This window comes from Equus caballus, chromosome 1 (genome assembly GCF_041296265.1).
Source record: "Equus caballus isolate H_3958 breed thoroughbred chromosome 1, TB-T2T, whole genome shotgun sequence".
Taxonomy (NCBI): domain Eukaryota; kingdom Metazoa; phylum Chordata; class Mammalia; order Perissodactyla; family Equidae; genus Equus; species Equus caballus.
Window position 1 is genome coordinate 36,873,542 of NC_091684.1, and position 19,610 is coordinate 36,893,151.

The 19,610-nt window shown below is 33.9% G+C and overlaps 1 protein-coding gene across 18 annotated transcripts in view; it reads right to left on the minus strand.

Moving 5' to 3' along the window:
• EXOC6 (exocyst complex component 6) overlaps nt 1–19,610 on the minus strand; it is a 207,076-nt gene that overhangs the window by 125,107 nt on the left and 62,359 nt on the right. For all 18 annotated transcript variants that reach the window (XM_023642467.2, XM_023642473.2, XM_070261949.1 and 15 more), the window contains 2 exons: nt 10,627–10,831; nt 856–1,011 (listed from right to left, as the gene is read on the minus strand). In XM_023642467.2, the coding sequence (XP_023498235.1) occupies nt 856–1,011; nt 10,627–10,831 (361 nt within the window). The remainder of the gene's footprint in view (nt 1–855; nt 1,012–10,626; nt 10,832–19,610) is intronic.

Below are 19,610 nucleotides of genomic sequence, written 5' to 3' on the forward strand. Positions count from 1 at the left end.
GGAATTCAAAGGAAAAGATAAAAAGTAAGCTTAACAGGGGGCCAGCCCAGTGGCACAGCAGTTAAGTTTGCCGGTTCGGATCCTGGGTGTGGACCTAAGCACCGCTTGTAAAGCCATGCTGTGGCAGGCGTCTCACACATAAAGTAGAGGGAGATGGGCACAGACGTTAGCTCAGGGCAGTCTTCTTCAGCAAAAAAAGAAAAAAAAAAGAGGAGGATTGGTAGCAGATGTTAGCTCAGGGCTACTCTTCCTCAAAAAATAAAAATAAAAAACAAGGTAAGCTTAACAGAAAACTTCATGGAGAGAGCAAAAGAAGCAATAGGACTAGGAATGAATTTGGATATAGAAGATGAAAGAAAATAAATATTTAAGGATAACTTCAAGGTTTCTAAACTTAATAAGCCTTTTTTAAGAAATAAAAAATTTAACTTTAACCATATTGGAATTATTTTGTAGTATCTCAGCACCAATAAAAAAAAAAGTAGGCTATACAGAATTAGTCTAAATGGCAAAGTCAAGCCATTAGGAAATTAAATGTTTTCCACAGATAATTAAAATATGTCATCACTACAAAAAAGGTATCACTATATTTACATTTTACTGCTAATTATGTAGAAAACCTAGGTTCAACTATTTATGCTTACAAATATAATCTACAATATTTCCTGTTATCTGTCAATTATGCAGTCTAATATTTCACATGGCTCTATTGTCCTAATAGCTCATTACAAACTGATGCACATAATTCATTTTGCACATGAGAAGACTGAGTCACACAGACATACAACTCAAAAGAAAAAATTCCCCCAATGAATGAATGAATGAATGAGAGAGAGAGAAAGGAACTGCCATCACCTCCTCTTCATTCTCCTCCTCTTCCTCAAATGTATGTTTCAAGACAATTTCACTGCTTTCTTCTGGAATTCTATCATTTATATACATATTCTTCCCAAATTTTACATTATTTTGCTTTATCTGCAGAGTAACACTGAAGGTTTTCTGCTGTTGTGCCTATTTTGGAAAAAGAAAAAATCAGATTATTTCAAAATTCATTATTGTCAAAATTGGTTCAAGAATTTGGTCATATTTTCTTTTAATATCCGTAGGTGTAGGATCTGGAGTGATGTCTCATTTTTAATTTATGCTTTGTGTCCTTTCTCTTCTTTTTTGAACAGTATTGCAGAGATTTATCAATTTTATTAGAAAGACTAAGAACCAACTTTTGGCTTTGTTGATCCTCTCCATTATATTTTGTTTTCTGTTATATTGGTTTCTATTCCTATCTTGACGACTTCCTTCCATTTTTTTTTTTAAATTGTATTTTATTGTGGTAAGCACACTTAAAATTAGATCTATGCTTTTAACACATTTTTAAGTGTACATACATTACATTATTAATATCTATTAATATCAGCATTATATGAACATATTAATACATTGTTAACTACAGGTACAATGTTGGACAGCAGACCTCTAGAGCTTATTCATCTTGCCTAACTGAAACTTTATGCCTGTTGATTAGTAACTCATTTCCCCCTCCCGCCAGCCCCTGGCAACCACTATCCCACTCTTTGACTCTATGAATTTGATTATTTTAGATACCTCATAATTTCCTTTTTACAGGTTGAATAGTATTCCACTGTATGTACATACCACATTTTCTTAATCCATTCATCTGTCAAGGAATGTTTAGGTTGTTTCCATGTCTTGGATATTGTGAATAATGCTGCAATGACCATGGGAGTGCTAATATTGCTTTAAAATTCTGATTTCAATTCTTTTGGATAAATACCTAGAAGTGGATTGCTGAATCATATGATAGTTCTATTTTCAGATTTTTGAGGAACCTCTATACTGTTACACATAGCGGTTATACTATTTTGCATTCCCACCAACAGTATGCAAGTATTCCAATTTCTGCAAGTCCTTGTCAACACTTGTTTTTTTTGACAACAGCCACCCTGAGAGGTGTGAGGTGATATCCCACTGTGATTTTGCTTTGTATTTCCCTGATGGTTAGTGATGCCAAGCATTTTCTCATAAACCCGTTGGCCATTTGAATGTCTTCTCTGGAGAAATGTCTATATAAGTCCTTAGACCATTTTTTAATCAAGTGATCAGTTTTTTTCCTACTGAATTTAAGAGTTCCTTAAGTGTTTTGGAGATTAACTCCTAATCAGACATACAGTTTTGCAAATATTTTCCCCCATTTCATAGGTTGCCTTTTCACTCTGTTGATTATTTCCTTTGCTGTGCAGAAGCTTTTTTAGCTTGATGTAATCCCACTTGGTTTTGATTTTGTCGCCTGTACTTTTCATGTCATATCCTTCTACTTTCTTTGAGTTTAGTTTGCTATTGTTTCTCTAAATTCTTGAGATGGATACTTAGATCATTGATTTCAGTCTCTTTCCTAATTTATAATTGTAAGGCTATAAATTTCCCTTAAATATGACTTCTGTTGCATCCTACAAGTTTTGCTATGTCATATATTCATTATAATTCAATTCAAAATATTTTCTAGTTTCAACGGAGTTTCTTCTTTGACCCATGGGTTATTTAGAATTTTATTTCTTAATTTCCAAACATAAGGGAGTTCTACTTATCCATTTATTACTGATTTCTGGAATAATTCCAATGTGGTCAGAGAACATACTCTGTATTATTTCAATCCTTTGAAATCTCCTGACATTTTCTCTAAGAACCAGAATATAATCAATTTTGGTAAATGTTCTTAAAAAATGGATAGTCTGAAATCATGGGATACAGTGTTACATATGTCAATTAGGGCAGAGCCGTTAATTGTATTATTTAAAAGGACCATAGGGGACAGCCCCGTGGCCAATTGGTTAAAGTTCTGCACACTCCACTTGGGCAGCCTGGATTTGTGGGTTCAGATCCTGGGCATAGACCTACTCCACTGATCAGCCATGCTGTGGAGGGATCCCATGTATAAAACAGAGGAAGACTGGCACAGATGTTAGCCCAGGGCTAATCTTCCTCAAGCAAAAAAAGAGCAAGGTTGGCTATGGATGTTAGCTCAGAGTGAATCTTCCTTACCAAAAAAATAAAAATTAAATTTAAAAATATAGTTTTGTTTTGTCTACTGGCTCTAGTAGTTACTAAGAGGAGTGCATTAAAATCTCCCACTATGATTTTCAAGTTGTCTGTTTCTCCTTTTAATTCTGACAATTTTTGCTATATATATTTTGATTCTATGTTATAAGATGGAAACAAATTTAGAATTGTTTATTTTCCTAATAAATCAAACCTTTTATCACTGTGAAATGTTTCTCTTTCTCTCTCTACTAACACTTTCATCTTAAAGCCTACTTTGATATTAATATACAAACATCTGCCTTCTTTTGGTTAATGTTTGCATGATATATTTTTCCATCCTTTTGCTTTCAATCTTTCTATATGTTTATATGTAAGGTATATGTCCTGTAAGCACTATAATTTAATAGAGTTTTTTAAACTCATATCAATTCCCTTCCCAGTTTAACTTATATGTGGTTGTTGTTTTGCACTGTTAATTCTATACAGGCATACCTAGAAGATATTGCGGGTTTAGTTCCAGACCACTGCAACAAAGCAAATATCACAATAAAGCAAGTCACATGAATTTTTTGGTTTCCCAGTGCATATAAAAGATACGTTTACACTATACTGTCATCTACTAAGTGTATTAAGTGTACAAGACATTATGTATTTAGACATTATGTCTAAAAACACAATGTACATACCTTGATTTAAAAATAGTTTATTGCTTAAAAATGCTAACCATCATCTGAGCCTTCAGTGAGTCATAATCTTTTTGCTAGTGGAGGATTTTGTAAAAAACGCAGTATCTGCAAAGTGCAATAAAGTGAATAGGAATAAAATGAAGTATGTATGAATATATGTAAACTCTGTAGGATGCTTTTGTTTTATACATTGAAAGATATGTAATTTTACCCCAAATAGTTGCCCTTTCTATTTATTTCCTGAATCTCTGGGTTTCTAACTAAGATCATTTTCTTTCTCTCTGAAAACATTAACATTTCCTTTAGTCCAGGTCTGCTGGAAATAAACTCTCTAGGTTTCTGTTTATCTGAAAAAATATCGTAATTTCAACTCCATTTCTGAAAGATATTTTTGCTGGGTATGGAATTCCAGGTTAACAGATAAGGTTTATCAGCACTTCAGATATATTATGTCAGTGTTTTTTGGCTTCCATTGATTCTGCTGAGAATTTAGCTATTGATTGGTTGTTATTATTGCTCTTTTGAGGGTAATAGATTTTTTTCCTCTGGCTGCTTTTAAGATTTTCTTCTTTTCTTTAGTTTTCAGCATTTCACTATTATACGCCTAACTATGGTTTTTTTTATTTCTCCTGCTTAGAATTCACAGACGTTTTTGAATCCATAGCTTCAAGGTCTGTCCATGTTATTTATACCCTATTCTCTCTCTTTTCTCCTCCTGGGACTACGGTTACACATATATTAAACATTTTCACCTTATCTCAAATGTCTTTAAATTCTTTCCTGTACTTTCCATTCTTTTGTCTCTCTGAGCTTCAATTTGGCTATTTTCCTCTGCTGTATCCTCTGGTTCATTAATTCTCTCTTCAGCTGTGCCTAGTCTGTTCTGCCACTTTTACATTGAGTTCTTAATTTGTTAATGTATTCTCAGTTTTAGAATTTCCAGATGGTTTGCTTTATGGTTTCCAAAGATCTACCAAAATTCCCAATCTTGTCTTATAATTCCTTGAATATGCTTATTTTAAAGTCCATGTCTAATAGCTCCATTGCTTAGATTTTTTTTCCCATCCTAGAGTTACCTTTATACCAAAGAGTATACTCCTCTTCCTTTGAATGATTCAAGTCAAACAATGATTCAATTATTTTAATAACTTTTGGTTTGGAGAACGGTCAAAATTTCACAAAAGAATTACCACTAATTCTTTTTTAAGGGGAAAACCAGACACATAAATTTGAAAACACCAGAAAAATTAAAAAGAAATGATACATTCATGAACATACATAAAATACACTGGCCTTAACTCCTTAAATACACTGTAAGGGAAAAATATTTTTAATTTCCTGAAGCCCTGAAATTATGTGGGACCATTTACTTCCTGAATTGGCATGTATGTGTGTTGGTGAGATGGACTGGTTCACTCTTTGGCCAAAATCCCAACTCCTCAAAATGTCCACTAATCTCATGGAAGGAACTATAGTATCAAGCTACAAGCGTATTTTATTTCCACTGAAAATGCCCACAGTTTGTGAAGACTAAGAACAAAGAAGCTGTTACCCCACAATTGACTTAATTATTGACAAAAATAAACATTTATACAGATTAAGAAGTTGAAAACCCTTATATTTTGCTTTATGCATTTTAGTGATACTTCAGTATCAGAACTTTACCATCAGAGATTGAAAAAAAATACGGGCTTAATTCCAGGATTGTAATTTCCTTATATAATGCATATTAGTGGAACATTCCCACTGTTGGATGGGTCAGATTGTAGCCACTCTCTTCTCTTAGCATGTAGGAAGTTTACCCACTGCCTCTTTCAGAATGAATTCTCTCTAAGGGATACATGACTGCTAATCAGACCTCTCCACTCCCAGATAATCCGATCACACAAACTGCAGAAATCTAGCTCTCCCCTCACCTAGACCCTGATGCTGGCTGCCCTCCACAGGCTTGAACTTGAGAAAATCACTATCTCACTTCCTCCATTACAACATCAATCTACCCACTGAAAAAAAAGAAACAGAATTCCCTTTCTCCCTCTGTGCCCAAACAAACTTTGTCAATGATTTTCTGCTTTTAGAGTATAAAATCATTTATTTAGAGTATTGCTTCCAAACTGTGTTATGTACAAAACTAATGTTTCACACAGTCTCAATAGGTATTCCTTGAAAAAGGGGTTCTGTGCTCAAATAAGTTACATAAATATTACATACTGTATCTCCCTTCTAGAGTATTTACAATTCACAAGTAAAGAAACCTGCTTAGCTTTATTTAACCCAGATTTCTAAAACTTACTTGACCATTTAGTCCGTTGTTTTCCCCTAAAGAACATTATTAAAATGTGTGCCAGGGAATATAATATGGAAAATGTTAATTGAGACTATGAATTTTAGGTATTTAACTGCTAATTAGACATTAGACTACTCATAGTGGAGTCATCTCTCACATTCAAATGAGGGAAAAAAACCACTACAAGTGCAAGGCCGTCTTTTACTTTTAAAAGTTCTCCCTAGAATTGCTAAAATTCAGCTTTAAACTCCTTAAAAAAAAAATAACTTTTTGTGCCACTCACATTTGGCACAGTGCTAGATCCTAAGAAGGCAAAAATAAATATGATATAATTCCTATCTTAAAAAATTCACCGTCTAGTTAAAAACTCAAATATGCAATTATAATGTAGTGTGAAAAGCATAACAGAAAAGTACAACAGATATATGCACTGGGGAGGAAGTGACCATCTCTTGCTGGAAGTAGTGAGATGAGGAAGGCAGACTTCACAGAGAAGGTGATGCTTAAGCCAGCTTTTGGCAGAAAAAAACAAGAACTGATTGGACTAAGAAATTTGGAAGAATGGAAGGCATTTTAGATAGAGGAAACAATGTGTGAATTCAAAAATTTATGAGACTTGATACTGCCATAGTACAGGAGGGTGAGGAGGTATCAAGAGATGAGGCTTTTGTTTCATGCCGAGGACTGTGAACTTAAGCCAAGGGTAACTGGGAATCACTACAGAGGAAGTGATATGGTCATACTTGCATTTTAGGACAGTAAGCAAAAGGAGAAAAGACTAGAGATAAGGAGAACAATTAATCTGATATAACAACAGGCCAGATATATAAGAAGAAGATACAGAATCTACAGATATTTAAAAGTAGAATTAATAGTTTCTAAGTGAGACTCAATAACAAATTAAATAGAGTATAAATACCCCTGAAAAGTCTAAAATACTTCCTGGTTTCTGACTTGTGAAAATAGGATATACTACTGAGATAGGAAATATAGGAAAATTAGATTTAGTGAGGAGATGAGTTTACTTTTAAAAATGCTAGGTTTGAGGTGCCAATAGGACATTCAAGTGAATATGTAACAACTAAATCCATAAATAAGACATGAGATCCTGGAATAAAGCACAGGATACAGAGAGTACCCAAGGTAGGGAGCTACTTTGCAAAGTGTGAGGTTTCCACTTTTGCTGCCTGAGGGGATTCCAGGACCAAATTGTGATTTTGCCAAAGTGACCACAGTTTATGAGAGACTCCAGAAGACTTCCAATGCTCAAAAAACACCAGAAACTAAAAGCAAACCAGAAGGGATACCAAAACAGAACAAAATACAACTTTTCTTATCAGATCATAAGGACTTTAGCTCACACCATAAGAAAACTCTGTAACCTCTCAATTCCATGGGAGACACTTTTCTAAAGGAGAAATCATAAAGAAAAAAATCCCTATAGACAGATGATTAGGAAAGGTCTTTCTGTATGAAAGGTCTGTGTTTAAGTTGCAGAGGGAGTGAGCTTGATTCTCCCTACAAGAAAAACATGGTGGTAAACCAGGAAGTGGTGGTCTAGTGGTTAAGATTCAGTGTTCTCACCACAGGGGCCGGGGTTCAATTCCCAGTCAGGGAACCACACCACTGGCCTGTCGGTTGTCATACTGTGGCGACTATGTGTTGCTGTGATGTTGAAAGCTGTACCATCAGTATTTCAAACACCAGCAGGGTCACCCATAGTGGACAGGTTTCAGCAGAGCTTCTAGACTACAACACACTAGGAAGAAGGACCTGGCCACCCACTTCTGAAAGAACTGGCCATGGAAATTCTATGAATAGCAGTGGAACATTGTCTGATAGAGCACCAGAAGGTGAGGGGATGGCAGAAAAAGACCAGGCAGGGTTCAGCTCTGCTGGACACAAGGTCACTAGGAGTCAGAATCGACTCAACAGCACTAACAAAAAACTAGGAAGAGTCTATTCCCTCCTAGCAGGACATTCTCATCAACCTCAAATCCTAGGGCCCGTAATTTGGTGGACTGCTTAAGAAGAGAGCCCTAAACTGGTCTATGAAAAACAGGTCAGAGAAGATAAGTCTAATAATAACACTCTTAATTAAAGCATATAATGGGACATGAACTTTAAACTACTATTCACATCCTCATACTATAAAAACCTTATCAAGGATTGCGTTTTTTATCCCCATGGCATACACAGAATTCCTTGCCAGACATAGGAGAAAAAGTACTGAAAACACCGTGGTCCTGAAGGCAAGAATATAATGTTGGAGAGCGCTCCAATGGAGAAGACCGCTCAACTGAGCAGAGGCAGCCAGTCATGAGAATTTAGGATCCTGAGAAGAAATGGGAGGTGCTACAGGAAGGATCAGTGGCTCCCCTGATTCTCATGTCATAAAAAAATGTACCAATCCTATTAGTATCTTGAAGTGTGAACAGTGGAGGAGAAAAGTGATCATTTCAGAGGAAAACTATGAAATCCCACACGTTAGCTTAACAGTGAGGTAACAACCAATCCTTTGGTTCTACTTAGCTCTCCATTCCTGAGGCTTTCCTAACCTACACAGTTCTCTGGGATAATTATAGTCTCTAGATTCAGAATCTATGGATTCTTTTCCTGATCTTTGGCTTCAAATCTTCTTCTTTCATACTTTCTCAGTCTTTATCTTTTCCAGGCTACTAATCTGGTGTTTCAACTCTATTCCATTGGCCTATACTCCAACCATTTCTGTTCCTAAACTACTCCCTACAACGAACCATTTTCCTATCATCCCAATGGTAAGGAAAATGGCTTCAGGCCTAGCTTCTATAGAAAAGAGAGGTAATAAGTTTGACTTAAGTTCTATTTTGTAGTCTCTGTTTATTTACAGCAAATAAAGATATTTTTGTCAACCAGGCACTTAATTAATCAGAAGAAGAAATACTATAAAAAATAAATTGAAAATCAAATCTGCCTTAGTCCACGTACAGATAAGCAACAGTTAACTGCAAAGTTTTTTTAAAAAGCAACTTTAAAAAAACAGTATTGTACATCACAACTCCTACACTATTGTAAACATTTTTCATTTTATTAAAGTAAATTGATCCTGGTAAAGAATTTTCAAAATCAATATATCCTCAAAATAATCTATTAAACAAATTAACATAGAATATAGTATTGTGAAAAGCTGAAACAACTAACAGAAATATAACAGAGATTATCCGATTTATAAAGTCCTTTAAAAAGCTAAAATAGGGAGAAAGTTCATATACTGAATTTTCATTTTTATTTCTTCTGATGTGACAAGAGTCTGATATACACATATTTCTCTAATTAGAAAAATAAAATAAAAGCTTCTCTAAAATAATCTGTAATACTTGAGAAAAAAACTCACGAGTTAGAAAGCATGTTGAGCTTTGCTTTATGTCTATAACATTGTGATTAGTGGGAGTTTTAACAGTTAACTCTTAGAAATTTTAATTAATTATAATCATTTTAAAACTTTTTATTAATGAAAATTTCAAATATAAACAAGTAAAAAGAATAATATAATGAACTCTCAAGTACTCATCACTTATCTTCAACAAGTAATATTTATACATTCTTATTTCATCTACACCTTTAACTCACTCCACACCCCAGATAGTTTTTACAATTCCCTTTGAGGAAGATTTATATACACTGAAATGTACAGATCTTAACGGTACAATTTTTGACAAGTGGATATACTTTTATCATGGTATTGAACATTTCCATCTCCTCAGAAAGTCCCCTTATGTCCCTTCCCAGGCAATCTCCCCACCAAGAGGCAACCACTGCTCTGATTTTTTTTTCACCTTAAATTAGTTTTGCCTGCTTTAGAACTGCATATAAATGAAATTACACACAGTGTGTGTTTTGTATCCAGATTCTATAGCCCATCATAACGTCTGGACGATTCACATACGTTGTACAATCAGCAGTTCACTCCTTTTATTGCTAAGAAACATTCCATTTTATGAGTATAGTACAATTTGTGTATCCATTGTCCTTTTGATGTCCATTTGGGTTGTTTCCAGTTTTTAGCCAACTGTGAACAAAGCTGCTAAGAATATCATGAAGACGTTTTCCTTTCACATTGGTAAATACCTAGGAGAGGAACCGCTGACTCAAAAAGTAGGTACATTAACTTATAACTGCCAAATCTTTCCCCATTGTTTGTCTTTTTATTATTGCCCTGTAGTCGTTAATTCAAAGATAATACTCTGTTTTAAAAAGGGAGCAACTTAGAACCTTAGCATAAAAGGGCTACTATATGCCTCTGTGGCTGCTACTTTCAGCTAATTCTATACCAAATTGGACTGCTGGCAAAAGTTAATGTAATACCACATGTGGGGAATGATTGCTGACGGATCAGCTGATGAGCTGTTAGACTCATTTTACTTAAGGAATAAACTGCAAACCAAAAGATAATGCTGATGAAATCCTCTCTAACCAAGAATCAGGAAAGACAAGAAAAGGGTAAAAATGAAACAAAAGTAAGCATTTTATATAAGTAAAAAAAGTAAACATTAGAGATATTCTATAACCTGGATTATTAAATAACATTAAATTAAAATTCTCCTTTTTAAATCTCACCTGTTTCATTGCTGTTTCACCTATTTTGTCAGAATGTTTTCGAATGCTTTCCAAAAAGTCTTTGAGATCAGACATGGAGATTTCTTTAATATCCTCACGGAGTTTAGGAAGATTTTCTACCATTAGCTGGCAAAACCGGTATTGACTAACCCGGGGAAAATACACATTCTCTAATTGTTCCATAGTTTTAAGAGCAGAATAATACCTGTGAGAAGTTAAAAAGAAAACTCTATAAAAAGTTCTAATTACATTAATTTTACAAGTCCAAATAATTAATCAGTCCAACATTCCCACCAAAAAGGACATAGTTATAGGTAAAATACGTAAAATTAACATTTACTTCTATTTACCAAGCACAAACTATAAATTATATGAACAAGCTGCAGGCTGAAAATTCATGACTTACACTGACATACGATTTCCCTATTTCACTTCATCTAAATCTATAACGTTACAAGCATTATCATGTCACCACATAATACAATGTATATGTATAATAATTCCAATCTTTAATTAGAATATTTAGCCATTTGATATGTGATTTCACAATATCTCTCCTATTCACAAACCATCACCATCAAAAAAGTATATAGCATGTATTTAACTCAAATTTAAAGTAAAATATATTTTAAGGAACTTTTTAAAAAAATTTACACAATTTAAGGCAATTAGTATAATATAAGTGTCACAAAAACCAAGTAAAACACCACTGATAGAGTGAATTTTTTCAATTCAACAAAATATTTAGTGAATGCCTAGAAGAAGAACTGCTGGTTATTACTTATATGGCAATGGTTACATGGTGGGTATGTAGCAATTAGTAAAGGATAGCCTGTGCCCTACAGAAACTGACATATACTTTCATATACATACTTTAATTTTCTCTAGATCTCTACGAGGTAGATGTCTATGGCAGATATTACTGTTAATCTACAGATGAGAAAACTGAAACACAGAGAAAGAGTATATACAATAGTCCCCCCTTATACAGTAGTCCCCCCTTACCTGCAGGAGATATGTTCCAAGATCCCCAGTGGATGCCCGAAACCACAGATAGTACCAAACCCTATATATACACTATGTTTTTTCCTATATATACATACCTTTGATAAAGTTTAATTTATAAATGAGGCACAGAAACAGGTTAACAACAGTAATTAACAATAAAATAGAACAATTATAATGTACTGTAATAAAAATTATAGACCTTAGCAACCTCAGCATACCATTATTTTCTTTCCTTATTAAGTCAGGGACTTTCACCTTTTCACTTAAAGGAAGCACTTTACAGCTTCTCTTTGGCACATCCGAATTGCCAGTATCACTACTCCTAGGCTTTGGAGCCATTATCAAGTAAAATAAGGTTTACTGGAACACAAGCACTGCAATACCACAACAATCAATCTGATAACCGAGACAGCTACTAAGTGACTAACAGGCAGGTGGCATATACAGCATGGATATGCTGGAGGAAGGGATGATTCACGTCCTGGAAGGGATGGCACAAGATTTCATCATGCTACTCAGAATGGAGTGCAATTTAAAACTTATGAATTGTTTATTTCTGAAATTTTCCATTTAATATTTTTGGACTTTGGTTGACCAAGGGTAACTGAACCCACAGAAAGCAAAACCACAGATAAGGGGGGACTACTGTAACTTGCCCAAGATACTACAATTAATTTGTAGAAAGACTGAGACTTTACAAAATTGTCAGTATCCTACAATATTCACCACCAAAATCCATTTCAGAGTAGGTGTAATTTTTTTAATTAACCAAATAATATTCTATACCTTCCCATTGAATTGGATATTAAAATGAGAAAAGGCATTATCTAAACAACAACAAAAGGTACTAGTTAAGTAAATTGAAAAGACAGTAAGTTGAAAAGCTATTTAAAGGTATTTATTGGTTTTCTAGCCCATATTCTCAAAGACAGAGTATATTTTGCAAACTGTCACAAAATCTTACCACTAATTTAAAAATTAGACACCTAAGTTTTATCTTGGTTATTTAAAATCATTAGAATTGTTATAAATAAACTATACATGTGATCAGAAATTAACATATTTAGGTGATGTTATGGAGAGAAGTTACGTGGAGTGATGTCATTACAATGATTTTGATTATACCTAACACGTTACAGATTTAGATGATGTGAAATCATGAATAATATCTTTTCTGAGTAAAATAACATTTCAGACACAACACATTAGTTAATAGTCAATAGGCACTATTTGATCCTGGCCTATTTCCTGATTTGATTTAAATTAGGTATACCTCAAAAGTATTCTCTCTACACAGGTACGCTTTCTGAAAATTCATGGTAATGCCTATAACATATTTGAAATCATAAGTGACAGATGCTAAATGAAATGTATTAGCGGTAGCTTCTGCAACATACCACAGACACAATCAACTGAGATCATAACTGTGCCTTCCTTCATGCTACCCATCTCTCACCTCCCACCCTGGCTTCCCTGTGTCACTGAGCCATGAGACATCACAAGACCTTCCTAGCACCCACACATACAACCCAGAAATGTGAGCAGTTAATGCCAGTGGGTTGAATCCTTAACTAATGAGAAAAGGAAACCAAAAGATTAATTCTCCTTTCCCCTTCCTGGATGAAATGTTCTGATTTACAATACTTTATATAAACTTCCAAAAATTCTTTGAAGTTAATCAATGTTAAGCATTACCTAACTCAATAACTCAACCTCATATCTGCCCTCCCAAGTTCCCTACCTCATTTCTCTTTTGCTCAATTTCTCTAGAATTATACTCCCTAAAAAAGTAGTAAAATATAAGGGCATACCTCCTTGCTTCTGCGAGACCCAGGCTAAGGCACACAGAAGATGTATAATCTTAGGCAGACAGCAGAAGCCAAAGATCAGACGTTGGATCCTTTCTAAAATTTAGCCACAAATCTCCTAAGCTTTATCTATTTCTAAATGCAAGCAAACTTTGCATAATAGATTACCATTTCTCTTTTGGTATACATGATGCTGTTTTTAAAAAATAACAGTAATCCATAACCACTGGAAAAATATAAAAACCATAAACAGAAAATCAGAGGCAGCCATGATCTGATGCTGCCATGCAGCATCCAATCATACATCTACAACACCTCCAGTTCCATATGCTCATATCCTATTTAACAATATATTATGGAATTTATCTCTAACTGAAATTATTTAGAAACAGATTATTGCCCTATTTATAAATCTATTATAATAAATGTAATGATGTTCTAATTGTTGGGATTTTTAAATCTCTGATTTTTTATTTTTTGGAAACACTACCACAGTAAATTTCCCCCTATGTTAAACCTCTGTCAAGTTGTCTGTTTTTATAAATATGAGACATTTCAAAAGAAGATTTGTCATCAATAAATGGAAAACGTGAGTACTCTAATGATTCTGAGGCCCACAAGGTACAAATTATGCCACTATTCTTACTTCATTTGCCTTCTCTTGAGCATTTCCAATTTACCAGAGTTTGTCCTATCATAGAAGTGGTTACTTCAGTCTCTACTATTCTTTTTAAATACACTGCGTTGTATATAACAAAAAGTACAAGATGCATGAATAAGCAGAAAATGCAACCCATAACTAAAAGGAAAAAGTCAATGGAAACATACTTATAAGAGGCCTAGATCTTGGAATTAAAAGACAAAAATTTTAAAATAACTATTATAAATGTTACAGAATCTAGTAGAAAAAATAGTCAATATGCATGAAGACACAGGAAATTTTAGTGAAGAAACAGAAATTCTAACAAAAAATCAAATGAAAATGTTTAAAATAAAAAAATACCAGAATGAATGCATTCATTCAATGGGCTTAACAGCAGACTAGACACAGGAGAAAAAATGATCCATGAATGTAAAGACAACCAAACAGAAATTTTGCAAACTAAAACACATACATACAAAGCCTGAGAAAAAGGAGTAGTGTCTGAGATCAGCAGAAACAGGCTCAGTGAATGGAAACAGGTCTAAAAAATTAGCCAACTTAAAGTACAAAAAGAAAAAAGAGTGAAAAAGAGGAAATGAGTTCCTGGAAGTTATGGGACAACATTAAATGATCTAATATACATATAATAGGAGTTCTAGAGAAAAATAATGGTGCAAAAGAGATATTTGAAGAGATAATTGCCAAAAAATTGCCAAAATTGATGATAAGTATCAACCCACAGATCCACTGAGCTAAACAAATCCTAAACAATATGACTACAAAGACAACCACACTTAAGTACACCATTTGTCAAACTTATAGAAACAAAAGATATAGAGAAAAAATTTAAAAGTCACCATAAGAAAAAAGACCTCTTACAAATTTCTAACACTGATAAGAATGATAGAACTTCTCAACAGAAACAATGGAGAGCAGAAAACAGTGAAATATAATATTTGCAGTGCCAGAGAGGGAACCCCTGACAGCCTAGAACTCCATATCCAATAAAACCATTGTTGAAAAATGGAAGTAAAGTAAACTCATTTCCAGATAGACAAAAGCAAAAATAATTTTCTCTAGTTGATAGGTGTGTATTACAATAAATACTAAACAAAGTTTAGCATGCATAAGGCAATTACACCCGATAGAAGCCTGGATCTTCAAAACAGAAAAAAAGAGTAACAGAAAGGAGAAATTGGTAAGTATAAAATAATCTGTTTTAATTACTATTTGTATATATATAGTTTCTAACATATGTTACAAGTAAAATATATGAAAACAAGAGCACAACAGGCAAGATGGAGATAAATGTAATTGTACTATTATAAGTTTCTTATACTGTTGATGAAATATAATAATATTATTTGAGAGTGGGCTGTGTGATAAGTTAAACATGCATATTGTAATCTCTAGAGTAACCACTAAAAAGTTAAACAAAGAATATACCTAATAAATGAATAGAGGAGATAAAGAAGATATATTTTAAAAACTCAGTCATAAAAGAAGAAAGACAGTAAGAACCAAAAATAGATGAGACAAAAAGAAACAAAGAGCAAGATGATGAATTTAAAATCAACCACGTTATAAACCAATGTTACCACAATAAAAAAAATTAAAACTAAAAAATAAATAAAATCAATCACAATAATAATTACATTCAATGTAAATGGTCTAAAAACTCCAAGAACAAAGTAGAGACTGTCCATTGGAGAAAAAAAGCAGAACCAGTTATATGATGTTAACAAGAAATATACTTTGAATATAAAAACTGACGTTAAAAGTAAAAGGGTATCAAAGATACAAGATGAAAACATGAAGTATAAGCATGCCAGAATAACTATAATGACTATGCGAATATCAGGCAAAGTAGAATTCAGGACATAGAATATTATCAAGGATAAAGAAGGACATTTCATAATGATGAAGGGTTAATTACTAAGAACATAAAATAATCATAAATGTGTATGCATCTAATAATAGAGCTTTGAAACATATAAAGCAAAATTTAAAGAACAAAAGAGAAGACAGATAAACCCACAAAAGTTGAAAACAACCTATCACTGGTAGAATTCACCAACAAAAAAAAATTAAGGATTTAGAAAATTTAAACTGCACTAACAACTAACTTGACCTGAGATTTCTAGAACACTAAAGCTAATTACAGCTTCAGAATATACAGCCTCTACAAGTACACAAGAAGTATTCACCAAGATAGATAATATGATAGGCCACCAAACAAGTCTCAGTAAATGTCAAAGAATGGAAATCATAAAGAGTATATTCACTGGTCCAACAGTATTAAACTAAAAATTAATAATGAAGATTAAAATATATTGAAAGAATCCCCCAAATATTTGGAAATTAACACACTTGTAAAATAACCAAGCGTTTAAAAAAAATAACAAGGATTATTAGAAAATATTTCAAACTAAAAGATAATGAAAACATAATATTTCAAAAATTGTGGGACGCAACTAAAGCAGCACTCAGAAGGAAACGCATAATTTTTTTTCTGATTTTTCTCCCCAAATCCCTAGTACATAGTTGCATATTTTAGTTGTGGGTCCTTCTAGTTGGGGCACGTAGGACACCGCCTCAACATGGCCTGACAAGTGGGGCCATGTCTGCCCCCAGGATTTGAATGGGTGAAACCCTGGGCCAACACAAAGCAGAGCACACGAACTTAACCACTCAGCCATGGGCCGGACCCAGGAAATGCATAATTTTAAACGTTTACAATAGAAAAAGAAGAAAGGCCTAAAATCACTTTTCTAAATTTCCACCTTATAAAGATAGAAAAAGAAGAACAAATTAAACCCCACGCACAAGAAGGGAAATAATAAGAATAAAAGTAGAAATCAAATTTTAAAAAAGAGAGAAAATAAATGTTAGATATTTTTGAAAATATCCATAAAAAAAGTGAAGACACAAATTGCTAATATCAGGAATGAGAAAGACAAGTATTATTACAGATCCTACAGACGTTAAAAGAATAATAGGACAATATTATGAATAACTTTATGCCAACAAATCCAACAACTTACATAAAGTGGTTCAAGTCCTTGAAGAAAAACCAGATTATGAAAAATAACAAGAAATAAAAAGTCAACATCTATTCAGGTAATGGAATGCATATCAAAATTTACCCAGCCTGCCTTTGTCAAGGAGAAGCAAGCACTCTGAGCACATTTCAAACTAGTTACTTTTTTTCTCCCTCTACTGGTATTTCCCTGTGATCTTCGCCCTGAGAATATGGGAGGGTTCCTGAAGGTAAAACTCTCAAAAATGTGGGGGTCCTCCTAAGGCTGAGACCCCAGGAATTTTTCTCTCTCAAGCTGGTACAGACTCAATCACCTTAAGTGTTCCTACCACGCTCCAGCAGTGGTTTCTACTCTCAGTAAACTGTGATAGTCTGTATTGCCTGCCTCTCCAGTTTTGGGGGCAGCAGTTTGCCACGTGATCTCATTTCTCTGATGGACTTAAAAAAGATTTTTAACTTTCAGTTTGTTTAGCTTTTATCTTTTTGTGAGGGCAGAAGTGATGACTTCAAAGCTCTTTACATGTCAAACCAGAAAACAGAAATTCCTTATTTTTAATTTTTTTCCTTTCTCATTTAATTTGTAGAAGGTCTTTAAATATTGTGGTTATGTGTCTTGTCAGAAAACATATTGCAGATGTTTTTCCTAGTCTGTGGCTTGTCTATCAATTTTGTTAAAAGTGTCTTTGGATGACCAGAAATTTTTAATCTGAAGTCCAATTTGGAGCCAGCCCTGATGGCCAAGTGGTTAAAGTTCAGCACTCACTGCTTCAGCAGCCTGGGTTCACTTCCCAATTGTGGAACCACACCACTCATCTGTCAGTTGCCATGCTGTAGTGGCAGCTCACATAGAAGAACTAGAATGATTTACAACTAAGATATATAACTATGTACTGGGGTTTTGGGGAGGAAAAAAAAAGAGAGAAAGATTGGCAACAGATGTTAGCTCAGGGTGAATCTTTCCCTGCAAAAAAAACAAAAAAAAGAGTTCTTTACAAAAAAAAAATAAACTCCAGTTTATTAATTTTTATAGTAGCTTTTTGTGACTCTTCTAAAAATTATCTTTGCTTACCCCAGGGTTGTGAAAATACCATCCTACATTCTTTTCTAGAAGTTCTATGATTCTAAGTGGATTAAAAAAAAAAAAAAGAAACATGACTAAGGGCCAGCCTGGTGGTACAGTGGTTAAGGTGGAATGCTCTGCTTCAGCAGCCAGGGGTTCACAGGTTCAGATCCTGGATGCAGATCTAGCACTGCTCATCAAGCCATGCCACGGCGGCATCCCACATAGAACAGAGGAAGATTGGCACAGATGTTAGCTCAGCAACAACCTTCCTCAAGCAAAAAGAGGGAGATTGGCATCAGATGCTCAGGGCCAATCTTCCTCACCAAAACAAACAAACAAACAAGACTCAACTATATGTTGTCTAAAAGAAGATACTTTAAATATAAAGACAGAGAAAGATCAAAAGTAGAGGACAAAGAAAGATATACCAGGCTAACATTAATCAAAAGAAAGCTGGAGTAGCTATATTAATTTCAGATAAAGCAGACTACAGATCAAAGAAAATTATGAGGGATAAAGAGGAGCATTATATAATGATAAAATGGTCAAGCCCTAAGAAGACATAACAATCCTTAATGTGCATGTGCCTAGTAACAGAGCATCAAAATATGTGAGGCAAAAGCTGATAGCACTGTAAGGCAAAACAGACAAATTCACTATTATTGTTGGAGACTTTAACACCCCTTTAACAGTAATTGACAAAAATAGCAGGCAGAAATTCAGCAAGGATACAGTTGAACTAAACAGCACCATCAATCAACTGGATCTATTTGACATTTATAGACTACGACAAAAGCAGAATACATATTCTACTCAAGCTCACATACATTTACTAATATAGACCATATTCTGGACCATAAAAAACACCTTAACAAATTTAAAAGACTAGAGATCATACAAAGCTAACATACCTAATGGTGAGAAACAAGATACTTTTCCCCAAGAGATTAGAAACAAGGCAAAGATCTCCCCCTCACCACTCCTATTCAACACTATACTGGAAGTCATAGCTAATGCAATAAGACAAGAAAAGGAAATAAAAAGTATTCATATTGGGAGGAAACAACTAAAAGTCTCTGTCTGTGATTGTCTATGTAGAAAATCCCAAAGAACTGACAAAACAATTTTCAGAACTAATAAGTGATTATAGTAAGGCCACAGAATACAAGGTGAACATATAAAAGTCAACTGTCTTCCCATAAACCAACAAGGAACAACAGGAACTTGAAATTAAAAATATAATACTATTTACATTAGCACCAAAAAAAAAATGAAATACTTACATATAAATCTAACCAAATATGTACAACATCTATACAAGAAAAATCACAAAACTCTAATGAAAGAAATCAAAGATAATCTAAACAAATGAAGAGATGTTTCAGGTTCATGGACAGGAGACTCAATATTGCCAAAATGTCA